The sequence below is a fragment of the Uloborus diversus genome, chromosome 1 (genome assembly GCF_026930045.1).
Source record: "Uloborus diversus isolate 005 chromosome 1, Udiv.v.3.1, whole genome shotgun sequence".
NCBI lineage: Eukaryota > Metazoa > Arthropoda > Arachnida > Araneae > Uloboridae > Uloborus > Uloborus diversus.
This window is the reverse complement of record NC_072731.1, coordinates 59,997,292-60,017,110: the sequence shown is the minus strand read 5'-3', so window position 1 is coordinate 60,017,110 and position 19,819 is coordinate 59,997,292. Positions and strand designations below refer to the sequence as shown.

Here is a 19,819-nt window from a genome sequence, read left to right as displayed (position 1 = left end):
GGATATTTTCAAGTTTTGAATAAAACGCGTTTAAAGATAAGATCCTAGGTAGGCTTTCATTGATTTTCTTTTCTAAATCATGCTGTATAGAAGCAATTACCAAGTATACTAGTACCATTTCTTGCCCCAAGATAGAGGAGAGGTTCACCAATGATTTGTACTGGTTATCTCTAAATTTTTAATTTTGCCACTTACATCCCTTTGCTTCTCACTGCCTCATATGTAATAGATGGAAGAAATCTGCTTGGCCAGCAATGCAGTGGTCACTTGTAAGTATGGGAAAGCTAGTGTCATTTTTGATGGGTGCAAAGAAAGCACCACAGAAATATAATCTGCGTCCTATTACAACAGTCAGGCCTTCTGCTCTAGAAGACTTTCTGCGTCTCAAATCTTGTCCTTGCTCTGAGGGGTTCATTGGATATAATGAATGTTTGAGAAGTCTGAAAGTGGACTGAAGTGCTCAATTGTATGCACAAACTGTGTTAGACATAGCTGCAATAATAACGATTTTGCTGAAGATCTAGATTCCAAAAAACATCTTGATAACGAAGACTTTTTGTTACAAGCTTAGGAGAAATCATTTGAAAGCAAAAAACAGTTCAGCGTTATTTTTCTGGACATTTAATTAAATGTGCACCATCAGAGGGGGTGGGGGAAAGATAATATTTTAGTATATAATTTCGTTTTGGGACGTGAGTTACTGTTCTTATGGGGTGGACAATCCTGATTTAATGCATTTTAGATTTGCATGAAATAATACTTCCACTTGAAATGGAAGGGGGGGGGGATTGAGGTATTATTTTATTTGGCGGAGGGGGGGGGGTGCTGTAGCTTTAGGAGGAAGTGCACCACCGCACTTGGAGGATGGACGCACTTTATTTCTAACAATTTTTGTAGCATTAAATAATGTTTCCATATGAAATGTATGGAGGGGGGTTCAGGGGTACTGCTTCGTTTTACGGGGATAGGGGGGCTCCGTAGCATTGGTGGGTTATGTCATCCCTCTTGGGGGTCAAACACCTTTAATTTCATGCTTTTAAATTTAGTATAACATAACATTCTCCCTTTTATTTACTCTAAAAATTCTGGAAAAGTACCCAAAACGGCAATTTTTAGATGCCCCCCATTCCCAAACCCGACGCTCAATGGGGTGGGACTTTTTACCTGTTCTTATTGAGAGGGTAATAAACTGCACCAGGTTTAGCTTTTTTTTTTTTTTTTTTTTTTTTTTTTGGATGTTTGGGTCCGACCCCTATTTTTACTGTACTAATAGATTTACCATTTAAAACACAATAAGAATTGAGTATTTTTTTCTGAGAATGAATTGGTATTTTCATTCGAGCACGGTTCGTACGGGTCATGGAAATTTTGGAAAGTCATAGAACAAAGGTAAACAAATTTCAGACCTGGAAAAGTCATGGAAATTTTTTCAAAGTCATATAAAAATGTCTTTGGCAGTAGTAAAGTAACAGTAAAGAATTAAAATTTTGAGTGATTTAACCGTATAGCATGTAAAAGCTATTAATACTCAAAAATTGAACGGTCTCAAAAACAAATCTGAATTTAGGATTCCTATTGCATCCGCTTCTATAACACTCGCCCGCCTTTTTTTTTTTTTTTGTAATGGGGTTTTACTGCTGGGACATCCCTGATTTTGAATTCACCACTATTTTTAGAACTTCTTATATGTTATATTCTGTAGTTGTGGGTTTAGCATGTTCTTGATTTTGCCCCGCCCACTCAAAAAGTCTGAGTTTATTTCAACCACTTGTAATTGTCAGAGTTTCTTAATTTGTTGAAAGCTTTAGAACATGAAGACTTTAGTCAGGCTATAGAACATACAAATAGGGGAATTATAATAGTCAAACAGTGGTGCCCAACATGCAGCTCACAAAATTGATCTATTTGACCAGCTGTAATACCTGGTTTAGAAAAATAAATTTACTGAGAAACATGACTTTACTTCAATGAATGAAAATACTGTCAAGTTACATGGATGACTAGAAGCACTATTGACACCAAATGGCACTTTTTTTGTTGAAGTAAATTTACTATCAGAAACTTAGTAAATAACTCATTCAACTGTTATCCCATTCATTACTATTTTGCCCTATTTATTAAATAATTATTAGATATTAAAACATCACAGTATATTGCATTCACTATATTTTTACTTAACTTAAATTTATATGATAAAGACAAGAATAGTTTATTAGTTTCAGCAGTGTGCACTGATATTTTTTCAGTCAAGTAAGTGCTTCAATGAGGTAGTGGCATTCATGTAAAAGTTTTGCTGATGCCCACATCTGAAAATTAGCAAGTTTGACATTAAATAGTACCATTCTCTTCGTGTAACAAGGTCATGAAAATTTTTATGAAGTCATGAAAAAGTCTTGGAAAAGTATGAACCCTGTTCGAGGTTTCAGTTTTCATACGTTCAGCAATTGAGAAAATGGGAAAAACTTGTTAAGCATTTTCAAAAACCACCACTAAAATTTTAAATTCAGTAAATTAGGCTTAAGAAAAAACAGAGGAAGTGCATTGCATATACCAAAACCGACTGGAATAGCCTGAATGCAATGTTGGAGCACTTCTGTAAGCTCTAGTAATGCACCCAAAACCTTTAAGTTACAAAAAGGGCCCTCCAAAAGAGAAAGCAATGAAAAATCTGACATTATTTATATATTTGGCACGACTTTAAAAGGAGCAACAGAAACTTGTATGAAGCACAGGATGACTCGCATGACAGTGCATTAAGTTAAGCGGCTCATGTTTTTGAATTCCTCTTTAAAGTGAGAGAAAATTAGCAAAGTTATTCCAACACTTTTACTATGACCTCGACTTGGTGAAATGCTGAAATCAAGCAGTATTCACCCCTTGTTGATTCAAGTTGACTGATACAATGACCTACGTTAGGGAGCAACAAAGGTATCATCAATGCAAGTTAAATTGGATACAGCAAAAACACATATCCTACAGACAGGGGCGGATCCAGACAGAATTCTCGGAGGTGGCCATTTGGAAAAATACGATGCTTTGAAAAAATTTTGAACTTTACAAATATCAATGTAGCCGATCTTTAACTATAGATCATTTTTTAAGGAATTTTCACTAGGCGACACAAGTTTAACATACTTCCCAATAATTTTCCTCTTTTCTTAACAAATGTGTTCATATATCGTCGCCTCAAAGTGGTATTCCTGTAATTAGTGCTGTATAGGACTTCTGATTTAAGAGGAAGCCAATAGGAACCAATCGCAAGTATAATATTAACTACGAAGTAAAGGGGGCGCGGGGGTTTCTCCCCCGGAAAGTTTTTGAATTTGTAGTCTTTAAAAAACGCATTTTAGACGATCTTTGGTAATGTTAGGGGAGAAGAGTATCGGTGGTGCACTTCTGTTAAATTTTCGAAATAGTAGCTCTAAGAATGCAGTTTTAAATGATCTTTGATGACGTAAGAGGGAGAAAAGATTTGAGGGCATATCTAAGGAAATTTTTCTTATTTGTAATCTTAGAAATGAATTTTAACTGTCTTTCGCAATATTAAGGGATCGGGTGCGGCCCCCACCCCGTCCATTATTTGAAATTGAAACCTTGAAAACGCAAACATTATCTCCTATAATGTTAAGAAGAGGGAGGTTCAGGGTTTCTCCGGTGGATTTTTTTTGCCATTGTAGATACAAAAACACAGTTGAATACAATCTTTTCGTGACGATATGTGGAGGTGGAATTCAAGGGCCCACACCAAGAAATTTAAAACTTTATCAGGCTGGCCATGGCCCCCTTCTCATTGTTTTCCTTATTGTTAGACTTGGTATGTATTATAAGGGAATTTTTTTGCATTTTTGCTCAAAAAAGGGGATTTTAACTATTCTTGAAATTTTCTCGGAGGGTGCCATGGCCCCCACGGCCCCCTCCCTGGATCCACCCATGCCAACAGATATCAGTTTTGTCCAAAATTTGCTGCACTTCAGCAAAAACTTAAAGTAAAAAAAGAAAAACCTATTTTAGGTAATGAAATTAATGTAGGTAATGAAGTTAATGTAGATCTTTTTCTAAATGTCCACTAGTATTTGATTTAGTAAAACCAACTGCAGTGGAGCCAGAGCACGTGTTTTCTTCGAGCGTTATTTTTAGAGCAAACATTCTTTATCATCCCATACGAGTGAGCGGCACACTTTTGCTTACTAAACAATAATTTGTAATTAGGATCTGACTTTGTAGTGCTTAAGAATTGTTGCATGCAATTCAAGAAGACTATTAATTCAAGTGATAAAAGCAGTTCTTCCTAAAAAGCACAACTTTTTCTATTTGACATAAAATTTTAATTTTTAGAAGAATAAAGTCAATCCCACGGGATCCCGGGGGATTGACTCCTTACAATCCCGAAATCCTGGTGGACTGAATTGGGCACAGAATTGGAAACTCTAGTCATTGCACATCTAGAATCTTGCTATAATGCTTTGACTGATATGTTGCAGGCTTCTTCATAGCATAAATTTAAGTTCATAAGAAACAAAACAGTAGCCAAGAAAATCCTCTTGGACTGTGGGTTGCTTTTGCGGGCAATTTTTTTTGTTGGTGCAGACTTTGAAAGTTTTGAACTCAAGTTAAGAACTTCATGTACTAAAACTTTAATTTAATCTCTTTAAACCACTTCTAGGTAGGCAGATTATTGCATTAATTTCACTTAACTAGTACTATAACTTTACATTGCGTCTTTTCTTAATTAAAAATTTTCATGACTCAATGTGTAACAAGTTTTGTTTATAGAAATTCCTGTATGGAAGGTAGCTCGTGCCAGTGGGGCTGCTCCCACATATTTCCCTGCATCTGACAACTACATTGATGGAGGAATCATCTCTAACAACCCTACACTTGATGCTCTTACCGAGATTCACCAACGCAATCAAGCATTTAAGGCAGTGGTAAGTTTGAAAAATACTCAGTGTACAGAATAATTACAAAATAATATATCTGTTGTACAAGTTCTTAGTAAACATTATGTTGAGTAAAAAATGCTTACCTTGCAAGCTTATTCAGTGATATATATATATATATATATATATATATATATATATATATATTTGTTTTTTTTTTTTTTTTTGATTAAAAAAAAGGAAAAATAATGGCTGCATGTATTCTTGTGCTCGAATGAAAGATTTTAATGTGTACAGAGGTAGCAACAATTTTTTATAAAATAATTATACCATATTTTTGGGAATAAGCGCCGCACCCGGTGTAAGCGCCGCACCTTCCATAAGCACGCACCCACCATTAAACAACTTGAAAGCATAATCAGTAGTAAAGAAAACTAGATTAAATGTAAATAAAAAATATTTTTTTATTTCTAACTATAATTTTAATTAACAATAATGAAATATTTTTAAAAATCCCCATTTTAACTTCAGCATCCCTTGATTGGCCATCACATTCGATGGTTAATTTATCCAATTTCCAACGGTAAACACATCTCTTGTCAGTGCCAAACTCTGTAGCAGCAAAACGATTTCCAATTGCTTCTGCCTTTATTACCTTAAACTTAAAGGCTGCAGTATAACTTTTCAATTGCTTAGGAGCCATTTCAAAAGCAACTCTGAAAAAATTCCGTAAAAAAGATAAGCCAAGAACGCGCACGAACGACAGCAAAAGATGCACCACGACGATGTGAATGAATAATAAAATTAGAGCTAGGAGACAAGTTTCCTATTAGGTCGCTTGACCAGGCAACCCATTTTGTGAGGGAGGTGGTAAATTCCCTTTACAAACTGGACATCCATCCCTCTCTTACTAGTACTTTTGCTACCTCATCTCCCTGACCCCTTCGCTCCAATGCGATAAGGCTTGCTTGCCCACGTGTATCAGCATTTCTCTCCTCAGTGAAACACGTGCAATCGCTGACTCACCTTCCCTCCCCCTCCTTGCTTTACTTGTCGCCCAAGGGCAAAGGATTTCACAAAATAAAAGCAAACGATGTGGTGCCATCTGTTAGCAGCATTTTTAACTTTTTTTTAAAACTTGGAAAAAAAAAAGAAAACACTGTATCTGCTGCACCCATTATGTGCGCCGCACCGGCAATTTTTTAACTTCTTTTTTTGTATGTGCTGCGGTGCTTTTTCCCGAAAATACGATAAGTATAGATTACATACTTGTTTTAAGTGAGAATTGAGGGGGAGGGGGGGGTTCCAAATTCAAATTTTCTTATTTTATAGCAGGAATACAAAATATGTATTAAAATTCAAGATTTCTTTTATCATAAGAATAGGAAAATTATGTGTATAGGAAACAGTATCATTTTTGATTTTTTTTAAAATCATTTCATAGAGAGTTCAGACCCTATGGATCCTTCCCTTGGCCACACTACTGTTCACCGTACTCAACACAGACTCGAAAAGTATGAACGCTGTTTTGTAAATGAGGATGGATATTTAAGTTGGTGAAGTTGCAGACTGAAAAAAAAAATTCTTATTCAAATTGCTAGCTTGGAGCAGAAGCTCTTATGTGTCGGCCTAAAGAGCCGATTATGTAATTATTAATGTTTAAGTGACAAACATTGTTGAAGGCTTATTTCTATTTTTATTTAGGGATTCAGTATTTTTCATCATTATCCACATCTTAACTGTCTGGCTATTAACCTATATTGCCATTTTTTACTGTTTATGTTAGAGTACGATGAACTTATTGTTTCACACCTGTGCTTCTAAATATCAACCAGTTTCACTACATTCATTAGTGACTTTTTCGAAATTTCCACTGCATATACTTAATTTTCAAAAAGGTATCATCAATATTTAAAAAGGAATATCTGTAGAATTCAAACTTTATATGATCTCTTATGTCTGAGAAAAATTCGGCTAAAATAAATAAAACATTTTTATTTTAGGGTAAAGAAGACAAGATTTGCGAAGTAAATGTAGTTGTCTCGATGGGAACTGGAAAACCTCCCTTAGTGCCCATAAGTAGCATTGACATTTATCGTCCAGATTCTGTTGCAGATGCACTTAAAGGTGCTTATAAGTTAGCCTTTGGAGTCAGCAACTTGGTGCAATTGTTAGTAGATCAGGTAATTTGTATTTTAAAAACTGGTTACAGTGTTTAGTATCAAAACCACCTTAATCAAATTTTTTTTTAATTGAACAATACAGACCAAAACACAATTTGTGCTCTGCCAGTGGCGGATACAAGGGGAGAGTCATGGGGGTCATGACCTCCCCCCTCCCCCAAACCGTCAACAATTAGTATCTGTCCCCATTTTGTTCAAACACTTTATGAATAAAATGAACAATTTCAGTAGTATCTAATTCATTAATTAGTTCTGAAAATAAATATTTTAAATACTACAGTAAAACCTGTGAAGTTGACCACCTGTCTAAGTTGACCGCTTTTTTCAGGCACATAATTGGCCCTTCTCATATAAATCAACCTCGGTAAGTTGACCAGCTGTTCAAGTTGGTCACTAATGCACCACAAGTGATCAACTTACACAGGTTTTACTGTACTTCTTTTCATTGCATGTGAAATTAATTTGTAACTATGCCTTATTCTTTGCGGATTTGGTAATTTTTATTGACACCTAAACAGTTTCGGAAAATTTCGTGCCCAAAACTGCAAGTCCGTTCATGGGGGGGGGGGCGGGGGGGGAAGGGTCATTCTTCAGTGTGACCCCACCTAAAATAGAAGTCTGTATCCGCCCCTGTGCTCTGCCCATTTAGAATAACCTTTGTTTTCTTTTTTTTTTTTTTTTGCATTAGTGGTATTGTTTAGTTATTTACAAATAAAAATTATTTTTATTCAGCTGGTTTTGATAGTAAACTGGCCTTTTTAAATGAACAGCAAGAATACGTTATCAAAAACCTTATTTTCTTTTTAGTTTTAAAAACATGTTCAAAATGTAATTTATCTGTGTTTGTCCTTCTTTTTATTGGGCAATCACAAATTGCTTATTAAGCTCACATGACTGAGGTTGACTTTGCTCTGATTTTTCAAATTACCATGATGATGAGAATAAGTCTAGCTTGTTTTAATATTTATTGAAAGGACGAATTTTTGTCACCATGGTTACAAATTGTTTGCATTTATTGAAGGCTTATCTTAGCAAATTTTAATTTTAAAAAGGGGGTACAATTATGTTTTTTCAGGATGACTTAAAAAGCAAAACTTCATTGAAATACAAAATTTCCAGATGACTAATCCCTATCATTTAAGATTGATAAGGGAAAAAATTACACCATAATACACTGTAAATTAATTCTTTATGCTAAGTATATGGGTGAAAGTTTGCTGTAATAACCAGATCTTTGTTACCACATCCTAATGACTGTTTATTTTTTTATGGATATACCCAGGGGCAGACGGGCCAGGTCGGCTAGTCGGGGATCCCCGACAGGGCCAACCGCTGAGTGGGCCACTTCAAGCCATTTTGTTTTTATTGAACTCAATACATTTAAATTCACACCTAACATTTTTTAAAGTGTCATTAAAAAATAAATAAAAACATGTAATTCGTTTAATCTATGTGGAAAAAGGGTTTGGAAACAGGTTTATTTTTTTTCCACCTTAAGCACGGACCAAAGTAAATAGCTGAGGTTCACCACGTACGAATGCTTTCCTATCTTTCTCTGTAGTTTTTAGAGCTCTGGGGATCATGGATCCCACATTGAGGAAACGGGAGGGGGCCAGAGAAATTGAAGTCTGATGCGGCCTGGAAAAGAGCCCGGGACGAAAAAAGCGCGTTAAAAACTCATATTTGTACATCGATTAACAAAAACTGAAGGGGCCTGCACCATGAGACAAAGCAGCCCCGGCACTGCTACAAAGTGTGGGTCATGATTTGGGGTGTTGATACATGAGCAATAGCAGGGACATACATGGGGGGGGAGAAGGGACAGCTTTTGACCCGGTTCCGAGCCTGAAGATTTTTTTAATGAGGGGTGAAATATATGTAGGGACGTAGGGGTAAACAAGATAGGGGAGGGCCCGCAAAAGTCATTTGTGACGTGCCCTAAAATTTCTGTGCACGCCCCTGGTATTCACTGGTTGTGACAGATTCAACTAAATGCTGTCAGTTGACAAGATATTCCACTGGTCTATTGTAAATTATTGCTGTATGAGTATTTTCATCTCCGAATGACAACGATAAACTGAATCTGAAACAGGACAAAATTTCGACTTCGAGAAAACTCCTGAACACAGGCGGATTTAGGATTGAGTTCTGGGGGGCTGGGGAGGGCAAGGTTTCTTTTTTTTTTTTTTTCTTTGAGCTACATTAGTTGAGGGATAATTTATCAAAAGGGAACATGTCCAATTTTTAGAAATATTCTTTTTATGATGTTTTCTAAATCTTTCAGACGACCTTTATCAAATCACTTACTCTCAAGAAGTCCAACCGTAGAAAATCCTATTTTATTTAAGGGTAAAGTGTTTCTTTTGATCAAAAGGTAACAAATCCATCCTCTGCACGTTTTATTTCGAACAAAAGGGGACATATCCTGAAAGAATCTGTAGTACGAAGGCTTTTAGGTCCAAAGGAACACATGTCCAAAATCAAATTTTAATCCACTACTTTTAGGTTCATGTACTTCGATAAGAGAATATGAGAAGGTGAAATATTAGAGTTTTGATGAAATTGGAATTTTCAACAAAAGGGCACATATCCAAAATTAAGATGACGATACTCCTTGTTTTTTTTACACAAACATTTCTTACTTTGGCCCATGATTTGGTGCTCAATTCTGTACCCAGAGAAGTTGATAAAACTATTTTGCTCTTACCTTAATTCATTTTTCTCACCTCCTGAACATTTTTGGAAAATGGATATGTTTCCTTTTGATAAATTAGTCCTCAGTTGTAATCAGGGCTAGATTTATACTTAACAGGGTACCTAAAGTATTTCAGATATGAGGTCCCTTTGCAGTCTAAAAGTCACCAACGATACTAGTCTTAAGTCTACAATTTCGGACTTTGATGCAAGAACCAGAGTTCAGTCCAAACTTTTTTTTTAAATTCATTTTGTGTGTGGCTGATAGTATAGAAGTTCCGATTGGTGCTACAACGGGACACAAATGTAAGATCACACCTCTGCTTTCTAGTAAATAACGTGGGAAAGATATTATCCTTTTTACCGGACACTGAGTTATTTGTTGGTCTTACCAAAAATGAGTGAGTTTGGACTTACTTACTTCTTAGTTCTTGCATCAAGGGCCCTCAATTGCCTTTTTCAGATTTAAATATCGAAAAATTGTCAAAGTCTTTGAACCTTCGCCATTCCCTTAAAGTCACTAAAGATAGCCTAAAATTTCCCTTTTTGAAATTTTCGTAGGAGAGTTCCGTAACCCTTTTATAAGCAATATAGCCAAAAATTGATTTCAGTTTCAGAAAAAAAATGCCCTGAGGGAACCAGTGTTTCCCCCAGACCAAAAAAAGGGGCATTGCGCTTTCAGATAAAAGGATACTGTTCAGAGAAGTTTTGTAAAACGCAAATGGTGCTTCTTTTACTTTTTGGTTTTCTAGGTACGTACAATGTTCAAGTATTTTTGATTGTAATTATTTTTAAAATATTGAAAAGCTTTTTGATGTTTAGTTTTAAAAGTAATGCAAAAAATATTCAGATATATTCTAACCAGATTCTTGTGGATAAGTTATTGAAACGAAAGAGTGACGTTTCAAGGGCAGGCTTATTTGAATCTTTATCTTTTGAAAAGAAAATTAGCTTTTGTGCAGTTTTGTCTTAACTTTTAAGGGGCAAGGAGGATTGATCATGTTAAGGCTCAAAAGTTAGCTTAAAAGCGGAAGGGCACAGCGTCCTCCTAAAAAAATTGCGGGGGTGGGGGAAACTCTCAAGAAAACTGTCCCTTTTCTTTTTAATGTTTTCAAACAGATTATAAGATTATGTTTTTAAAATTTCAATGTCAAAAAATTAAGAGAGTCGCCGAATTCCCAATAGTAACTAAATGCAGTTTAAAACTGAGTCGAGTATCTTCAGTTTATAAATGCTTCCAAATGAGATCACTGAACCTCCTCCTCTCTCAAGCTTCACCAATGATAGTTTTTCGTTTTTCAATAGTTCAAAGTCGAAACGTTTCCGTATAGAGCTCCCGATGCTTCCCTGTTCCATTAAGTTTACCAAGGGTAACCTAAAATTGCATTTCTAGAACTTTCCATTTCTAAGAATTTCTGGGAAGAGCTCTCGAAATTCTATTGTAAACAAAGATAGCCAAAAATTGACTTAAATTTTGAAAACAAAAAAAAAGATAAGAAAACAAAATCGTGGGGGAACCCTTTTTCCTGTTTTCAACGTTACCGAAAATTGCAAAATTACGCTTTTTGACGTCAACTTTGAAAGTATTGCTTGGAAGGGAACTAGAGCCCCTTCTCCCGATTCTTTTTTCCTTATGCCTATGCAGATCAACCAATTTCGATAAATTTCCGGAAGAATTTACCTGATTCCTTTCTTTCCTCGAGTCCTTCCTATGTTGTCAGTATAGAAGCCTAAAGATGTCCTTTTCAGAATTATAACCATTAGTATCCTTTAAAGGTACATAAAAAATGTGTCAGTGTTAGCTTTATTTTACGTTTTACAATTTTCCTTTTTTAGAACTTTAAAACTTGATTTAGAAACGTAAAGGAAAATAGGAACTATGCGGTAGTTTAATGTCTTTGCTCAGCTCGGAAGAATCGAGATCCGGTACTGGTTAACTCAACTTTTTTAATTTACAGAGGTGGGCTAAAATAATTCTTTTGCCAATTGGGCCAAAGTCAGCCAGTCCGCCCCTGGATATACCTTGTATTACCTATTCTAGAATATCACCAGTCATAATATGACGATTAAAATTTCTTGGCAATTTCCATTCCATTCTATTTGTAGAAACAAAAAAGTCAATGAGTGGGGTCCCGTTGCGAAATCATAATTTATATTCAAGATGTAAAAACTGAAATGAATTTTTTTGCAATTAAAATTTTTTCTAGTGCAACAAAATATAAAAAACGCACTTTAATCTATGCTAAAATGCGGCATGGTATATTGAAAACCTTAAATTTTTCTAAAAGATCTTTGACTACCTTGAAATTTCAGTGAACTAAACTTATTTCTAAACAAATTATTTAGACATGTTAATGCATTGAAGTTCTAAGTTTGATTAATATCTTATTTTGTGTGTGTTTGTGCGTAAATTTACACATTTAGGATTCTTTTAACCAAAAATAATGCTTATGTTGGCAATAAAATTGGTATTACTTTATAAAACCTTGAGTTAGTAGTTCTTATATTTTACATTTGATTTCAAACTCTTAGGGGCTACAAAAAAGAAGTTAGTAAAATCTAAAAGCATGGAAAATTGTGTCCTACATATGAAATGCATACAGAATTTGTATAAAAAGTAACCAGACTGATGCTTAGGTAAAACGTTTGTAAACTGGTTGTTGGTGCTCTAGTGGTGGTGGGGGATCGAGGGAAGGGGAGCGGACCCGAGTCAATTGCCTCCAAACACTTGGAGGGTTACTATTTTACGAGAGAGCAGTGCTTGTTTAGTGATCTCGTCAGAGTGAAAATGAAGCGTATCATCGAGCTACATGTTAACATCAAATTTTGTGTCAAACTCAAGAAAACGCCTACGGAAACTCATCAAACGATCAATAAGGTTTACGGTGAGGAAGCTTTATCCAGAACTCAAGTCTTCCAGTGACACAAGAATTTCCGAGAAGGCTGCGATGACGTCCACGACGAACAACCAGCCACACAGACCCAAATGTGCAAAAAGTGCGTGATCTGTTGAACACTGACCGTCGTCTGAGCATCCGAGTAATCGCAGAAGAGGTCAGGATCGATAAGATGACCGATCACGACATAGTTAAGAACAATCTGGGTATGAGGAAGATCTGTGCAAAGCTGGTGCCAAAACACCTGATGGATGAGCAAAAGAAGCGAAGTGTGCCAGATACGGTACCACCGGACTTCTTCCTATTCCCCCCTTCCTATTCCTAAAGGGGCTGTGGTTAGGGACTCTGAAAGTCGTTCAACTCACTACGACGAGGGCTCTAGAAGCGTTACGGGTTGCCCACTTCCAGGGGGCGATCAGGGACTGGAAAATCCGGTACCAAAGGGCTATCAACTTCCATGGGGACAACTTCGAAGATTTCTAGAGAAAAAGTGTAGAAATTTTGCCAATAAGTATGTTTTCTAAGCTCAGTCCAGTTACTTTTTATACAAACCCTGTATTTCCATAGTGTGCTATACTGAAAATGGAGATTTTGAGTCGAATAAATTGAAAGTACATTGCGAAAAAATTAGTGCATGCAGTTAAAATCTTACACATTGAAGTACCATGAATACAGTACTTTGGCCCACATTCTGGAATTTGTTTTCATCTTTTCTGAATAGTTTTGCTACCATTATTCCTATTACTAAGCTCTTAATTTAATTTTTGAATAGTCATCATTTTTTTCAAAGTATTACTACCTTTTTTAATTGTTTTTATTTGGGCCAATGGTACCTTTGTGTTTGAGTTACTTTGGCCCAAGATGGTTTTTCCTATTTAAAGTCTATATAAGTAACTAGAACCATAGGAAAACTTGTGTTCATTAGGAAATACTTTTTATTGAAAAAAATTACACTTTGCATGAAGTTTGAATCACACATATGGGTCATTCTTCAGAAAATGTAACTTTTGAACGCAAATATTTTTCAATTTCGAAATCTTTTGTTTTCTTTTTTTGTTCATTCTTACACGAAAGTGTTACCTACTAGAAGTAACCATAAATAATGGCCCAGCTAAGTTCCAATTATTTTACTCATAAAGAAAAAAAATTAAAAAATGCCTTGTTCATGGAAATTTTAAAAAAAGAAAAAACTTTAATGTTTAAAAATCAAGGCCAATTTAATATCAAAGTAGTAAGTTTGTTAATTGTGCAAACAATGAGCTATTTTAATTATTGGTGGGAATCTAATACAGTGAAGCACCGTTTATAAGTTTTTGAAGGGACTGTATGAAAAGAGTGAACAAATGAAAAAACGTATAATAGGGATAGGTTAAGGTGTGTTACTCTGCAGGCAGGGCCGCTCCAAGCTTGATCAGCGCCGTCGTGCCAATGTCTTTTGAGCGCCTTTATGCAGTGGCAAAATATATTTAACTCCTGGGGTCAGGTTTTGTAGACAAATGTAGTATGGAAAAAAATACGTTTGGCAATTTATTTTTAAAAAAAATTATTTTAAAAAAAATCTGTAAATTTTCAATTTTGGAACACAGTGTACGTTTTTAGTTCATATCTCGAAGTTATTTCGAATACGGGTGGATGTAAGGGAGGGGCGATTGAAATTGACTTTTGGAATCTGACTTTTTCATTTAGAAACCTTGCATTGAGCTGCTGTTGAAAAAGAGATTGCCAGTTTCAGTTAATCAAAAAGCAGTTTAGCCCAACAACTAAAAAAATTCTGGGAATGTTATCGTATAATTATTAAAGTAATAATTATTGCTTGCTAGTATGCAGCTTAACTATCTAAGATTTGATATACAGTCGATTTCCGCTACAACGCGATTCAACTTACGCGAAATGGATTAACAAGATTTTTTCACCAGTAAACAATTTTAGACCTAACGCGAATTCCTCGCTCGCAACACAAAAATTTTCAGATGGGATTCATGATGTGAAATTATCGGCTTTGTTATTGGCTACTAGAAATATGTTTTCTGTGAATGGACCTTCATCGCTTTAGCATCACTGACAGCATAAATTCCCACACCGTACAAGTCTGAACATAGCTTTGTCTGTGTATACAAAACACTACTCTGCATTTACCACATTTTTTTCATTCTAAATGCGAAAATTGATGAAATATAATGATACCTAAGAGCAGTGTTCCATCTAAAGTTTGTGAAGACAGAAGGAAAAAGAACAAGTTTCTGACAATTAAAGAAAAGAGCTAAAGGTTTTAGATGTTCTTGAACAACTGAAAAACGCGTCGAAGGTAGCACGAGAATTAGGTGTGAGTGAGTCTTCCATTTGTACAACTAAAAGTCAAGAAAAGGAAATCCGTAAAAGTTCGCAGAGTATTTTTTGCAAGCAAAAAACAAAAATTATGAAAATGAAAGCTGCTCTCGTATCGAGAATTAAAGAAACCAGGAAGAGGGGTGTTGCCATAGATGGAAATGTTATAAAGCGAATTTAGAAATATATTGGAATAATAGTTCGATCACGCAGCATAAATCCATCTACATCTTTATTTTTTGAAGTTACAAATATAATTACTGGCCTTACTGCACAGTATTATTATAGTACATCATTTCATTATTACTACATACTGTACCTACCGGACTGGTTTATTTTATGTCTCTCTTTCCCGTTGTTCACTGATAGTGAGCATCGTAACAGTATTTTTATGTTGATTAAAACAGCTTTTTTAAAAATACAAATAAAAATTCAGTTATTTATGTAAGAAACGGTAATGTATAACTAAGGAATGATTTAAAACAGTTTATAAGGTGCTGTAACCAAGTGTCTAAAATAATTAGGTATGTTTATAAAAAAATTTGCACATACTATTTTCCACAACGCGAAATTTCGACTAACGCGAGGAGATTTGGAACGCATCCCTCGCATAACTTGATATTCGACTATACTGACCAGAAAGCAAGATGTCTATTTCAGGACTTCATATTGATCAATATTTAGTTTGTTTCTCAAGAAAATGTTTCAAAATATAGAAAATTATGAAAATATCCACTTTACCGAGATAGGCCCGGTTTGATGAACTCTGCCTTTGGTATACTGATGCGTTTTTGGAAAAATAAAATATTTTAAGTATCAAAGTTATATATAACACCGCTCTATATATATATATATATATATATATATATATATATATATATATATATATATATATATATATATATATATATCCGAGGACTGCAGTGCAAACTGGTAGCAGTTTGTTTGGCACTCATGGCTTCCTTAAGAGGTTTTTCCATCTCCAGCTCAGTCACTTTCCTATGCCGGACTGATGAGTGCTAATAAGCACAAAACTGCAGTCCTTGGCTGGAAATGACTGAGCTGGTGGTGTATTTCATGTATTTCTGCCTTAGCCCTGGCTAATGCGCTGATAACGTACTGAATTATTCATAGTGTTATGCCTGTCAAAATAAGACAACAGAGTATCGAATAGATTTCTAAATTGAAGTAGATGGTATTTCCCCTTAAAATCTGAAACTAAAATCATTTCTGGTAAAGTCTAAAATTTTAAAACACGGAACCATTACAAAAGGCTTTGAGTTTAAGATCCAAAACAAATACATAGTACATGAAACAGTGGAATTACAAAGAATTAAAAATCAGAAAAAGACTAGGATTGCACAAATTATAATACAAGATATTCACCGCAAGAACCTCAAGGGCTCTTGTGCCATAAAAATCCAATAAACCAACCAACCAATCACTGCAAGAACCAAAATGGGGATAAGCAAATTTCTTGCTGCTCGTACGCTCAACCTTGTGTGATATAGACATATCGAATTAGCATTTACGGCTCCACATTAAGAAGGAAAATGTTAAAGCATGCATTATCTGAAATCACTTGTTTTCAGTGTAAAAGATAGCGCTTTTGAATAGCATGTTTAAACGCAGCAAGTCCATAATTTGTCCTTTTAGATTTTCAGCGAGGCGGATTAATTGTTTCAATGAACAGTATAATTTCACTGCTTCCATTAGATGCAATGAAGAATTCCGATTCACTTTTCGGTTAGAGTTTATTTTCTCTTCATTTGAAGCATTTTTGATCGGTAGAGCTCGGCGCCTTTTTTGGCTCTGGTGCCGTCGTGCTTCGCACGACCTTGCACATAGGGGCGGCGCGGTCCTGACTGCAGGGACGAATTTAAGAAACGTATAATTGATAAAAATGTATAAAAGAGAAACGTATATATGGTGCTTCACTGTATTAAGCTCTTTTAATTAAAGTATGGCTTAATTAGTAGTTACCCTTTTAGTTTAAATGTGTGTTAAAAATAGTATTTAGTAAATTTAACTTTGGTAGAATGCCTATTATTGATGTACTTCCCCTCAATCATTTATTTTCACCTCAAAAATAATGACATTGATAAGTTCTGTCATGGAGGTGAGGAATTTTCCATTGATATCAGCTTAATGGATACATTTTTCAGAGAAATATTTTTTTCTTCGTTGCTACAATCTGCACATGTTAAGCGTTTGAAAACATGTTCACTTTTTTTTTACATTAATTTACATTTCTGAAATTCAAGTTCACAGCGGTGAGAAGTCACAATAACCATGCTTAGTTTTTAAAACAGAATCTATCTTCTTGTTTTTCGACAAAAATCTTGCAACTTCTTTATGACAAAAAATAAAGAAGGGAGCTTCCCTTGTATCATGAAAATAAAATTTGATGTCATTACTGCCACGCGTTAATGAGGAATGGCATTTTGTGTTTAGGTAACGGAGGTGAGAATTCATCATGTGACATGATTCCTTATCCTAATAGAACGAACTAAAACAAGATACAGTCGGATCCCTCTGCAACGACGATCCAACTTACGTGAAATGACTATAACGCGAGTTTTAGTAATGAATTTTTTTATTGCTGACGCAAATTGCTCGCTTGAAACCTGGAATTTTTTGGAAAGGAGTCGAGTGGGCTTTGTTGACACTAAATATTGGTTTTATGAATGGACTTTAATCCCTTTAACATCACTGGAAGCGGAAGTTCACACACAGTATTAGTCTAAACCTAAGCAACGCTTTGCTTTATTTTATGCAAATAACCGTGCCGATTCTTAATGTTTTTTTTCCTTCTATATATGAAAATTGATAAAATAGAATATCTCTCAAACGCGCTTTTTCGTCTAAAGTTGGCGAAAGTGGAAAGAAAATGAGAAAGTTTCTGACCATTAAAGAAAATGTCAAGATTCTCGATATGCTTGCACAATTAAAAAGTGGATCAAAGGTAGCACGGCAATCAAGTTTGAGTGAATCTTCAATACATGCAATTAAAATTCAAGAAAAGGAAATCCGTCAAAGTTCAGAACTTAGTTTTAATACTGAAGCTCGCAGAGTAGTGTCTGAGCGAAATACAAACATAATAATAGAAATTGCTCTTTCATTGTGTCTTAAAGAGACCAGAAAGAGGGGTGTTCCCACACTGCATAAACTATCATCTTCATTCTTTTAAAAATTATAATTAAGTTTAATGCAGTATCTGCTATTATAACGCAGTAATGTTCTTAATGTAAGTACCATACTGTTTTAATTCATGCTTCTCATTGATCATTGATTTTGTGCTTCGTAGCAGTAATTCATATTAAATTGTAACGCTTTAAAACTTAATTATTTAACACTTTTTTAATGCTAAAATGCAGTAAAAAATCATTTCTTTATAAAGAGATATGGTAATATATAGTTAAGAAATGGTTTAAGGCAATTTAAGGGGTGTTAAGACGTCTGAAATAATTAGGTATGCTTATAAAAAATTTCTAAACATACGTTGTTCCACGACGCGAAATTTCGACTTGTGCGAGGGGCTTGGAATGCATCCCTCGCGTAAGACGGGATTCGACTGTATTAAAAAATTAAATATACTTAAAAGTTAGTATTTGAGACACTTGTGAAAGGGATAATCAATAAATAAATACATACTTTTAATTAAACAAGTTATTAAGCAACATAAACAGTCACACAAGATGTGATGAGAATTCACATGTTGTGAACCAAAAATATACTAAAATAAAAATTATTATTAAAAAAACATTGGCAGGTTTAAATAGATATATTTTTGATGAAATTAAAAAGTATTGTTAAATGAATTGTTCCTTTAAGTGTTTACGGTAAGAGGCATGTGACAAAAAAGTTACACTTTTTGAAGAATGACCCATATTTGTTTTAAGGAAATTAAATTTGACAAAAAATAAATAGGCGTAGTTATTGTCTCACAAATCTCTTCAATATCGTAAAAAATTATTCTTTCACAATTCCACATGTATTTTCAACTCTCTACATGACGTTCAAGTAAAACATTAAATAATGTGAAATATTCTTCTCAAGTTTGATTTTTATTTTATTCCTAAACAGGTAACTCATACAGATAATCATGTGATATCCCGTTCTCGTGCCATGTGTGATATGTTGAATATTCCGTATTTTCGTTTAAACCCACAGTTGACGCAAGACGTCGCTTTGGATGCAACAGACACAAAAGTTCTAGTCAAAATGCTTTGGGAAACCACAGCTTATGTTCGAAACTTAGGTGAAAAACTTGTACAGTTAAAAAGTTTGCTGGTGCCTTAAAGTGTAAAATTTATATAAAAAATCTAATTTATATTTTATTATATTGTTATTTATGAAAAACTATTTTACATTTTAAACTTTTATAATTGAGCTTCATGTGAATTACTTTGTTTTTGAATATATCAAATAAATAATTTATCCAATGTTCACAAGTTTATGTTCCTAAACTTACATGAAAGCAGTAAAATCTAGTCTGACAAAACATTACCTTTTTATAAGAATTTTACAAGCAATTTAATATGGCATTATTATTATTACAAGCAATATACTGCACACTTTTAAAATATAAAAATGTTTTTTCACTTAAATTTTTATATATCTTTAAACGAAAAAAAGAAATGTTTTTTTTCCAAAATAGCTCGTAATAATCAAAGTTTTTCTATTGCATTTTTTGGCAAGAATGTTTTAAACATATATACATTTCTGATTTTAAGACCAAAATATAAATATGCCACTATCTTGATAAACTCTAGTAGCTCAGCCTTGTCAGGCTTTAAAAACGTCACATTTAACTTTTAGCCAATGTAGATGAGACTAA

General features: G+C 34.5%; 1 protein-coding gene across 2 annotated transcripts in view; it reads left to right on the top strand.

Annotated features, from left to right (window-relative positions):
• Nucleotides 1-19,393, top strand: part of LOC129234595 (85/88 kDa calcium-independent phospholipase A2-like) — a 58,582-nt gene extending 39,189 nt beyond the window's left edge. The window contains exons 11-13 of one of the 2 annotated variants that reach the window (XM_054868619.1): nucleotides 4,774-4,928; nucleotides 6,884-7,063; nucleotides 19,066-19,393. In XM_054868619.1, coding sequence (XP_054724594.1) covers nucleotides 4,774-4,928; nucleotides 6,884-7,063; nucleotides 19,066-19,281 — 551 coding nt within the window. In that variant the 3' untranslated portion in view covers nucleotides 19,282-19,393. Of the gene's footprint in view, nucleotides 1-4,761; nucleotides 4,929-6,883; nucleotides 7,064-19,065 lie in introns of both variants that reach the window. The other variant, XM_054868618.1, reaches the window with a different exon arrangement.
• Nucleotides 19,394-19,819: the final 426 nt, after the last annotated feature.